Below are 10,090 nucleotides of genomic sequence, written 5' to 3' on the forward strand. Positions count from 1 at the left end.
AAGTGATCTAATCAGTCCCTTCAGGCGAAATAGGACCATTTATAGCTCTACGTGAGTCATGAGATGCATGATGTTGATGATTTAAACGCGAATAAGCTTTGAATCAAGCATTTGCCAAGCAGCTCCTCAATGTCACCCGCCAGCCTTCCAACATACTTGCAGATCAGGTAGAAATGGGGATTTAATTCTCTTGAGGCTTCCAATGACTTCTTCGCAAAAAATCACACGTTTCACAAACGAAGGGGATGAAGGTGTCAGCTTTACGACTTTCGATGCAAAGATATCAATATTAGCAATTATCATGAGATTGTCTGGCTGAGGAGTCGTAAGGCCCACCTGAATTCATTCAATTAGGGTAGTTATAAAATAATCATAGTTTTATCAAATTCGTATGCTACAGTGACATCTCTTTGTTTCCCTCATTGTAGCCATCAAAATATCAAAATCAACTCACGAGCCTTGAAAAAGTCCGCCGAGTGACCTAGCCGCTAAAAGTCGGTCGAAGCGGAGATCGACTCCCACTCATCGAGAAGAGCCATGGTGCTCTGACACTTCTCTCGAACAACTGCAAGGCAGTCAGTGCCCAAGGCCAGCCTCTGAGGGATTTCACGACCCTCAGCAACCCCAGACTTGGTCAGAACATCCACGACCACACGCGCTCCCTTGATCGGGTCACCAGGCTGGTTGTTATCGACGGTTTCCAGCACCTTTCTGACTTGGCCCGCTGCGCTATCGGTGTACGCTTCAACAGACTGCTCAACCTTGTTGCGTGCACCTGGGTTCAGGAAACCGGTACGGAAGTAACCCGGCTCAAGGATGCAGACATCAATACCGAACGGCTTCAGCTCGTCGTGGAAGCCTTCGGTGAGCAGGCTAACGGCAGCTTTGGTGGAACAGTACATGGCAAAGGCCGGACCACTCTTCCAGCTACCGAGACTTCCAATGTTGACGACGGCACCGAAGCCCTGGGCGCGGAGGTGAGGGGCCACTGCGCGGGAGACCTTGAAAGTGCCGAGGACGTTGGTGTTGTATTGGTCAAAGACTTCCTTGGCGCTGGCCTCCTCGATGGTGCCTTCGAGGATGTAGCCGGCTGAGTTGATGACGTGGGTCACTTTGCCGTGGATGGCAAAGGCCTTGTTAACAGTCTTTGTGATGGTAGCTTCGTCGGCAGTGACGTCCAAAGGGAGTGTATCGGCGCCCGCGGAGGCCAGGTCAGAGATCTTGGCTGGGTTGCGGGCGGTCGCGATGACGCGGTGGCCACGCGAGAGAGCTTCTTTGGCAATGGCGAGGCCGAACCCTGAGGAGGCGCCAGTGATGAACCAGACCGGAGAATCCATGGTGAAGGTGCAGTATTTCGATTCAAGTAGTAAAGCGGAGGATTGATTAAGTATCGAAAGTCGAGAAGATTTATCTTATAGTCAAGATAATGTGAAGATATTGTTCTAATGTGTTGATGATAATGAAGGCCTTACCTCAATAGAAGCGGAACCATCCTGTCTCTTATAGCCCGACGGTCTGTATGCTTCGAGTCTAATTCAACTGTTCTATGATATAAGAGGGCAAGAATCCTGCTGCATGTCAGATCCATAGAATTCGTCTGTCGTTCAAGCCACTCGGCGATAGATTTCTGGTAGTGGCCTATCAATGGCTTGTAAGACACGGAGATTAGAATCAACAGGTGCATGCCAAGTGATGTCAAAGGTTCCTTGCCGCAAGGTCTTTTGTTCGTCAAGTTGAGGGGTTGGACTATGGCCAGTGATGAAGAAATGCTTCCGTGATGGCGTCGAGTGTAAGTGAAGGTGGCGTTAACGCCGAAGGATTTGTGGAGAAGATGCCGACCATCGGGGATAGGCGATGTGGTCTATCCGTTGGAGATTAGAGTGCATGCACTTGGACTAAGGTAGGACTAAGGTAAAGTTCCTCGATGATTGGACCTCGCCGCCAGCCAGTCTTTTGCGAGCTGACGTTGATCACATACCTCAGAAGAATTTTTGCGACGACGGCTTGGCCGTACATGCCGGTGCCAATTGTCGAGCGCGATGTTGACATCCCAACCCCAGAATTCCTCTAGCGTTTCCCAGGCGGCGTGCGGAGCGGTGGATCTGGCTCCGTGAGTGGAGCCTCCCTCGGCATATTTCCACCTCGACCACCAAATGCCCCGACCACTCGGCGGGGACCTCGTGGGACCTGAGTCGCATTGCATCTCAGGGTCCTTGACAGAACACATTTCTCTCCGCCCAACATGACGGCGGTCGCAACCTGAACACATTGCGCAAAGAGAAGCCGTCGGGCGCGTACCTATCGAACAACCCAGATCACAGTTCCAGAGCAGCATGAGCCTGCTGCGCCCGACCTGGCCGCCGTCACCATAATGGGTCTTCTAAGCTCCCTCCCGAAGCTACCCCTCGTCGGGTCGATCCTCATAGTCCTCTGCTCGCTCTTCACCCCCACGACCGCCTACACCGAACTCGGCGACGAGGCCCTCCGCGCGATCCCCTCGGGTGGCGATGGTTTCAACATTGACACCGGCTCGCTGCTGGCCCCCATCCTGATCCCCCGCGTCCCCGGCACCCCGGGCTCGCTCAAGGTGCAACAGCACTTTGTCGACTTCTTCCGCGCCAACCTGCCCGAGTGGATCATTGAGTGGCACAACTCGACATCCAAGACGCCCGCGACCGGAGATAAGGAGATACCCTTCACGAACCTCATCTTCCGCCGCGACCCGCCGTGGGCCAAGGGCGGAGATGTCGAGTATCTCACGCTCGTCGCGCACTATGACAGTCTGTACCACCCGGAAGGGTTCATTGGGGCGATTGACAGTGCGGCGCCTTGCGCGATGCTGCTCCACGCGGCAAGGAACATTGAGGAAGCTCTGGTGAAGAAGTGGAAGGCAATGGAGGCCTCAGGTGACGCTGGGAGCGGACTCGAAGAGGAGAAGGGCGTCCAGATCATTCTGCTTGATGGAGAGGAGGCATGGGTGTCGTGGACGGACACAGATTCGCTCTATGGAGCCAGGTATGTTTGGCGAACTTCAGCGTGACTGGTTTGTCTGTCTGACGTCTTCTAGGGCGCTCGCCAAGAGCTGGGAAGACTCTGTTCACCCTGATGGTCTATACAAGACACCTCTTTCGTCCATCAGCCTCTTCCTTCTTATCGATCTTCTGGGCGCCCCTAATCCCCGGATACCATCTTACTTCCCTTCTACGCACTGGGCGTATAAGAAGATGGCAAAGATCGAACATCGTATGCGTGAACTGGATATCCTTGAAACCAAACCGAAACATCCTTTTTTGACGGACAGGAACAAAGAGAAGGTCGGCTTCGGTGGTGGGTACGTCCTAGATGATCATGTACCGTTCTTGCAGCGAGGTGTCGAGATCCTGCACATCATCCCGACGCCGTTCCCCGACGTATGGCATAAGATTGAAGACGACGGTGTCCATCTGGACCTACCAACAGTACGGGATTGGGCGCGTATCCTCACGGTTTTCGCGGCAGAGTGGATGGAGTTGGATGAGCACCTACCCAAGCAGATAGAGGGTGAGGCTGCTAGCGATTCGAGCGACGTCAAAGATGAGCTATGATTTAGGCCGCTTGAAGTGATGCGTTTAGACCACATAGATAGCCCTCCGCTTCGCAATCTCACAGTAGCAAGTTCATCCATGTCCTAAAACAGGCTTCAAGGCATTATCCGTACAATTGTGTCTCTAAACTGAAGAATGCTTTACAGATATCGCCTTGCAAATTTTCAACATGAGCGAGTCTTCAATATTTCCGAATTTGAATTTCAAGACCTCAAGCCTGGTCCATGGATAATATCATCATTTTGGCCTTGTTTTACGTATGCAGACACAGAGCAAGGTGGCCAGGTGTTGAAGAGTGAGATGTCATTATCTGTACTGTACAAAACACGGTGTTAACAACAAAAGCACTGGTTGCAGGGTCCCGCTATACATGGACCGTGCACGGTCGGTAGTTCGTAATGGACACGAAAGCTGTCCATAAGTGAACGGCCTGTGATGTGAAGCTCCCAAGCACAAGCTAAAGCTGCCACAGACAAGCACCCTCAGCAGCACAATGCGATTCCTCAACTCCCTGACGCCAGCCCTCGCGCTGTTTGCGGCCGGTGCCGCGCAGGCCGCCTCATCATGGGGATTCGACAGTGCCACTGTCTCGATTACTGGCAAGGGCAAGGATGCCACCAAAGAGAAGTGAGTTGTTGCCAATTCCGCTTTCTGGAAGCTCTGGGGTGGGAAGGAGGAAGGAAGCCGCGATGTACGAGAACCTCCAATTGCTGACGAATTGACTGCCCAACAGGTTGAGCGCGACATCTCCTCTCAAGACTGCCCTCTCTCTGGGAGCCAAGGATACCCTCAAGGTCATCTTGACGGCCAAGGAGGGCGACAAGGCCAAGCGCCCGCATCAGGCCTTCTTGATCCTCAAGGAGACTGAGTCTGGCCTCGAGGCCCCCTTCCCCCTTGAGCTTAAGGACACTGGCCGAGGCGTTGTCGACATTGTACGTTCTCCATTCTTCTCCAACCCTCAATGGCAAGTAGGGAAGACTAATCCTCGTGAACTACAACAGGCCCAGAAGGACCTCCCCGTCCAGCTCCTCCTCGCCAACGAACCCCTCAAGGCCAGCATCGTCATCGGCTCCTTCGGTGCCGCCAAAGCCCTCGAAACCACCCTCTTCGACGTCTCCGTGAGCCGCGACGCCAGCGCCGCCGCCCCGACCTACGACGCTCCCCTCCGCTACGGCAAGCAGCCCGAGATCAGCCACATCTTCCGCGAGGACCCCCGCAGCCCTCCCAAGATTATCTCGCTGGCCTTTGTCATTGCCGTTCTGGCCACGATTCCCGTTCTCCTCATTGGCGTAAGTGTTTATCCCTCCATGTTTCCGCCTACAATTGGGAGAAACAATGTGTCCTGTAACATGAAAATGTAACATTGACTGACTTTCCATTCTGCAGTGGCTCTCTCTCGGCGCCAACGTCAACCACATCCAAAGGGCCCTCGGTGCCGCGCCTTTCTCCCACGTCGCCTTCTTTGGATCCATCGTAGCCATGGAGGGCGTCTTCTTCATGTACTACAGCGCCTGGACCCTCTTCCAGACCCTGCCCGCTGTCGCCATCGTCGCGACCTCCATCTTCCTGAGCGGCACCAAGGCCCTCGGCGAGGTCCAGAGCCGTCGTCTCTCCGGTCAGCGGTAAAATGCTGTTCTCGTAGGAGGACTGCACTTTCTCAGACAACAAAAGCATGACCTTCCACAGGAGTGTGGACGAAGGTGGCACGGCAATGGGGAAACAATTACGAGGTTTGCTTACCAGACCATGCCACGGGCGGTTCAGGTCTTGATACAAAAAGCTAAGGGGGGCTAAGACGGGGTGCGGAGGAAAGAGAAGCCCCAATTGTACATCAGCATACGTCACGACAGCATCCGAGCATCTGTGAATTAGACACAAGACCAAGAGTCAAATAAAAAGGGTGATTTCGAACCATGAAAAAGAATATTCAGACCATCTATCCCCAAAGAACCTGACGCCACGCTCGCTCTATTTATCATACAAAAGAAACCAGCAAGCAGTCATCACTAACATCCGATGACCACGTTCAAGCCTTCTCCGGACGCTCCTTCTCATCACCATTCCCCAAAACCTCGACGCTCCGACTCGCCTCAACGCCAACGTTCATAGACGAAGGTCCGGCAGCAGAATACGCAGGCGGCGGTACATCGTCGCCTGTAGAAGCCCGTCTCCTCTCCCCAACGCCCTCCTCCTGCCCAGACGACGGGCCGGCACGTGACATGTTGTTTCCGTTGTTGCTGCAATATCCCTGCTGCTGCTGATAAGGTCCAGCAACGCCCATGAACCCAGCAGTATCATACCCGTACCGTCCCCTCCTGCCCCCGCGCTGCTGCGCCCTCATGGCATAAATCACAGCTTTCCGCTCGTCGCGCGCGGCTCTGCGCTCGCGTTTGGCTTCGCGGCCTTTGCCGAAGGGGAGGGCGACTTTGCAGATGCCGCAGGGCTGACCGTCGGGTCCCGTGTGGTTGTGGCCTTCGTGGGGGCCGGCGACGGTACTGGGGCCAGTACTGCCGGGGGTTGTGACGGGGGACTGGTTGTTGTGGTTGTGGCTGTAGGGGTTCCGGCCGGCGGCGGCGTGGACTACGGTTGAGACGAGGCCGGTGATGAGACCCATTGTGTGAGTAAGTGTGGTGTTTTTGCTTCTGAGGTTGGAGGTTGGAGGCTGGAAAGCTTGGTGACGAGTCTTGATGGTGGATGTGGCTGGTTGAATGGACGAAGACTTGATGATAGATGCGCTACTATGCTTAAGATGATGGATATGTGTTGGTCTGGATGGGGAAAGATTTTCAAAGTGTGCTATTGGATATGTTTGATGCTTGGTGATGCTCGATGCTTCTGATGCTCTTCCAAATTCAAACTTGTAAATCATCAGGAATCTTCCAACCCTTTATATCTAGCTGCCTCCAAAGCACAATATCAACAAAGAGGGGGGAAGACCACCACCCATCATCCCCATCTCGATTCCCACAAGCCCATATCGGCGCCCTCCAAGCTTTCTTCCCCCATTGGGAAGTCGATTCGAAAGCGTTTCCCCAGAGCCCCAGAGGCGCACGGCGTTCTGGCGTAGCGGGCAGGACAACGACCCAGCAGCGAATCTCCTGCCAAGCCACGGCAGCCAAGTGGGTCCAGCCCGGCACCGTGCTGCCGGATCCGCCCAAGTTTAACCACTCGAAGCGGCCCTCGCGAACCCCGGGGGTGCCCCTCTTTCGATCAAAGGTGCGAGGTGTTGGTTAGCCTCCTGCACTCCTTCGAAGTTCTTGGACTTCCAGGGCCCCTAAATGGATGGCTGAGCAGCCACGCAATGGAGATTGGAGGCTACAGCGGGAATGGGGAAGGATGTCAGCATGTCAGCATCGTTCGCACTCGGCTAAGTGACCAATGATGGCTGGTTTGGTACGATTTTAGCGTGGTCAGGTACGGCGCAGCAGTCGTAGTCTTGATAGCGTTCCGCGGGTAAGACACCCTTGAAAGTAAGGTAGTGGGGCAGAGTGAATGGTGCCTCATTGAGTACGATGTCTCCGGTTCAGTCAACAAGCATTCTCGACCACCATAATTACTGAAGTGCGAATGCGGGAGAGGTAAAGAGAAAAAGGAGGAATGTCCAAACCGAAGGCCGGCGTAACCGGCCGGCGGCTATGCCATGCGTGCGTATATACGGGGAAGAACTTCTTCGTCTATACTCGTAGGCCCAAAAAGGCAAATAGCTAGATAGCCAAAATGACTTCATATCATGCATATCTTCATCGTCGTCTCATCTGCCGCTATGGTTCGTACGTACCATTTGACGCCGCTACGAGCTCCCACCAAGCCCGCATCAAAGCCATTCCGCCGTTCTGCGTCTCCGGGGTCCTACCCCGGCCGCGGTCGTTCGGATCACCAGTCGCTGCCGTTGACTTCACGTGCCGTTCAGATCCGACCTCGTCCACTTTATGAGATCCTTGTCTATCAGAACCACCAAGAACCTGCTGTCCAGAGTGTTCATCATCACCGACCAGGACGTAGCCCTTCTTCTCATTCTTGCGCGCCTCGCCATTTGGTGCCCATACCTCGTCAGGATTACCATGGGCCCAAACGCCGTCGTTCGGCAGCCCGTAGTTACGGTAATCAGTCACATTGGGTGCGTCGTGAGGAATACCGTCCGTCTGCATTGTCGGCGCACTTTTCAAGAAAATGCCTGCTCCCCACCACGTACCGAAACGGCCTTCCCTGTCCTTAGTCAACAAAGCCGCGTTAGCATTGTGCTCAACCCATTTCAGATAGGCCTGGCAGGCCGATGCGTGGGTCGTCTTGACTTGATTGTACGCTTTTGCGTTGACAGTCATGCCGCGTTCAACGATGGCGGCGTCCAGTGGCTGGCAAAAGGTTACAAAGTGATGGAAGAAAATGCCCTTGAAGGTTTGCCCGTCCTGGGAGCAAGTCGCGCTAGCATCGCAGGTTTCTTCCATGACACCTCCTCGGCCCAGGCCTCGCCAGGGGGGCAAGTAACCTGGAGGGAGCTTTGACAAGTCATCAACTGGCTTGTTGAGCGTCAAATCCCAGCCCGAGGCTTTGATAACGTTTTGGATCAGCCTGTGCCCATCTTCCAGGTAAGAAGCACTGCCTGTGGCGGCAAACAGGCCTCTTTGGCCAGTCAAGAGCACTCCCTGGTTATAGGTGAAGACAGCTTCACTACGCTGATCACATTTGGTGTTGCCCGGTTTGGACCTATCAACGTGATAGCCGTCAACATAGAGACCGGCATGATTGGTCATGTTGACGCCAGTGAGCCATCTGTAGCCTTCAATGGCAGCGGCGAGGTACTTGGGCTCTCGTGTGGCCTCCACACCACTGGCACGGTTGATCCACGGCGTGGTGTTGTTATCACCTGGAAACCAGAGGTACATTGAGATCGAAGCCGCAATCCAGAGTTCGTTCGTGATGGCGTTCTTGTAGGGCTCCAATCTCGGGTTCCAGTTCATACCGCCGTCGCAGAGTAGTGTGTCCCAACCCTTGGACCCAAGGTCCCAGAAGATTCTGGCCCGGTGAGCAAAAGAGGGTATCCAGTATTGCCCATGCCAGGGCCCGTTCGCCAAGGCATCTCCCAGGCCTGGCGTTGCGCTTTCGTTGAGGCCTTCCCGGGGATAGAAGAGCTTTGAGTGTATGTCAATAAACTTGATGGCGTCGATCCAACCAAGAACAACCCAAAGAATGTCGTCGAAAGCCTATGTACTGGTCAGCATGCGCTGCTTGGAAGTGATATTTATGGGGGGGTAAGAGACGCACCTGGTGGCGGATCGCAACGTCGTCCTGGCCGAAGTATGAGGCCACTAATTGAGTAAAGAAAGTATCAATGAGGTTTCTTTTGGCCCCCTTATCACCGCTTCCTCCAATATCGAGAACGGCCAATGCTTGCGAGAGCGAAGTCAATGAGCCTGACAGCATCGTTTCCATGACGGCCGCAGTCCAGTCGATGGCTTCGGGCCATGTTCCCTGATCCGATACGAAGAAGTCATGCTGCATGACAGTAAGAGCTTCAAAGGTGGCCTCGAGTGGCTCGTCTTTGGCCTTGGCCGTATAAGCAGTGGCATCTCTTTCAACCTGGGGGGTTTCTAGGAAGGACGTGGGCTGTCTCGGTTCGCAGTCGGTCGGAGGCTGGTTTTCGGCATAGAAAATGGGGCAATACGTCTCGAGCGCATTCGGAGGAGTCGCAACGAGGGCTGTTGCGCACGAAGAAAGCGCAAGCACCGAGAGGCAAGCCTCGGGCAATCGGGGGTTTGATCGACGCATGATGGAAGAATCGGTATCGAGATCAAAAGATAAGACAACTCAGTTAATGATGGCGAGCAATCAGCTCCAGAAAAGGCCGCTCATGTATGGAAGCGCTCTGCCATGTTCAGAAGGACTTCGCAGTCGCCGAAGCGGGAATTGTACAATGATAATATGCACGAGGAATTGGCAAAGTTGAAGAAAGAGGGCACGCGACGAGGGAAGATGCGGAGGAACTATGCGATGCAAGCAGCAATACGGGAAGCCAGTGGGAAAGCTGGGGAAGAGCAAGTCAAACGGCGGCCGGGCGAAATGCGGGAAGGAAGCGAGTGATGGCGCAGGGCTCTTTGGCGATGGACTGCCCAGAGTCGAAGACCAGGCCAAGCCCGTTTTCGCAGGAGAACCTTGGAGAAAAAAGATCCACCTGCACGAGGCAGATGGACCCCTCAAAGTCCCCTCAAGACTCTAGTGGTCACAGAATGGCGCACCGAGAGGTCACAGAACTGACAGAAGTGGATGGTGCAAGCGGTGCGTGGTGGTCACCTCCCACCACGCCCGCCCACCATCCACCATCCCTCGGAAAGGTGGCGGCGTCGGCCACTAGAACAAGTTCATGCGGGGCAGTTCTGGCGGCGCCAAGACCCTGCGCTTTGTCCTGTCAGTCTGTCACTGCCCTCGCTGCCCTGGGCCCTGGGTAAGAGAGAATCGGTTCATTTCCTTTGCCGATCGAGTACGAGGTTCGGCTATCCGCAGAAGAAGAT

At 54.5% G+C, this 10,090-nt stretch overlaps 6 protein-coding genes across 6 annotated transcripts; 3 read left to right on the top strand and 3 right to left on the bottom strand.

Moving 5' to 3' along the window:
- Positions 1-488: 488 nt before the first annotated feature.
- Positions 489-1,337, bottom strand: CTAM01_01580 (short chain dehydrogenase; the record flags this gene model as incomplete). Its single annotated transcript, XM_060517622.1, has 1 exon — positions 489-1,337. One exon carries the CDS (start codon positions 1,335-1,337, stop codon positions 489-491), a length of 849 nt encoding a protein of 282 aa, XP_060388083.1.
- Positions 1,338-2,371: 1,034 nt separating this feature from the next.
- Positions 2,372-3,584, top strand: CTAM01_01581 (peptidase family M28; the record flags this gene model as incomplete). Its single annotated transcript, XM_060517623.1, has 2 exons — positions 2,372-3,015; positions 3,068-3,584. The coding sequence occupies 2 exons, from the start codon at positions 2,372-2,374 to the stop codon at positions 3,582-3,584; spliced, it is 1,161 nt and encodes a 386-aa protein (XP_060388084.1).
- Positions 3,585-4,077: 493 nt separating this feature from the next.
- Positions 4,078-5,210, top strand: CTAM01_01582 (uncharacterized protein; the record flags this gene model as incomplete). The annotated part of the gene is made up of 4 exons (XM_060517624.1): positions 4,078-4,211; positions 4,318-4,516; positions 4,586-4,873; positions 4,971-5,210. 4 exons carry the CDS (start codon positions 4,078-4,080, stop codon positions 5,208-5,210), a joined length of 861 nt encoding a protein of 286 aa, XP_060388085.1.
- Positions 5,211-5,610: 400 nt separating this feature from the next.
- On the bottom strand, positions 5,611-6,198 carry CTAM01_01583 (uncharacterized protein; the record flags this gene model as incomplete). Its single annotated transcript, XM_060517625.1, has 1 exon — positions 5,611-6,198. One exon carries the CDS (start codon positions 6,196-6,198, stop codon positions 5,611-5,613), a length of 588 nt encoding a protein of 195 aa, XP_060388086.1.
- Positions 6,199-7,345: 1,147 nt separating this feature from the next.
- Positions 7,346-9,350, bottom strand: CTAM01_01584 (glycosyl hydrolase; the record flags this gene model as incomplete). The annotated part of the gene is made up of 2 exons (XM_060517626.1): positions 7,346-8,785; positions 8,847-9,350. The coding sequence occupies 2 exons, from the start codon at positions 9,348-9,350 to the stop codon at positions 7,346-7,348; spliced, it is 1,944 nt and encodes a 647-aa protein (XP_060388087.1).
- Positions 9,351-9,562: 212 nt separating this feature from the next.
- On the top strand, positions 9,563-10,027 carry CTAM01_01585 (uncharacterized protein; the record flags this gene model as incomplete). Its single annotated transcript, XM_060517627.1, has 1 exon — positions 9,563-10,027. A coding segment is annotated over one exon (465 nt), but the record flags the coding sequence as incomplete, so codon positions are not given.
- Positions 10,028-10,090: the final 63 nt, after the last annotated feature.

The sequence above is a fragment of the Colletotrichum tamarilloi genome (assembly GCF_030869305.1).
Source record: "Colletotrichum tamarilloi strain Tom-12 chromosome Unknown Scaffold_3.1, whole genome shotgun sequence".
Classification (NCBI taxonomy): Eukaryota; Fungi; Ascomycota; class Sordariomycetes; order Glomerellales; family Glomerellaceae; genus Colletotrichum; species Colletotrichum tamarilloi.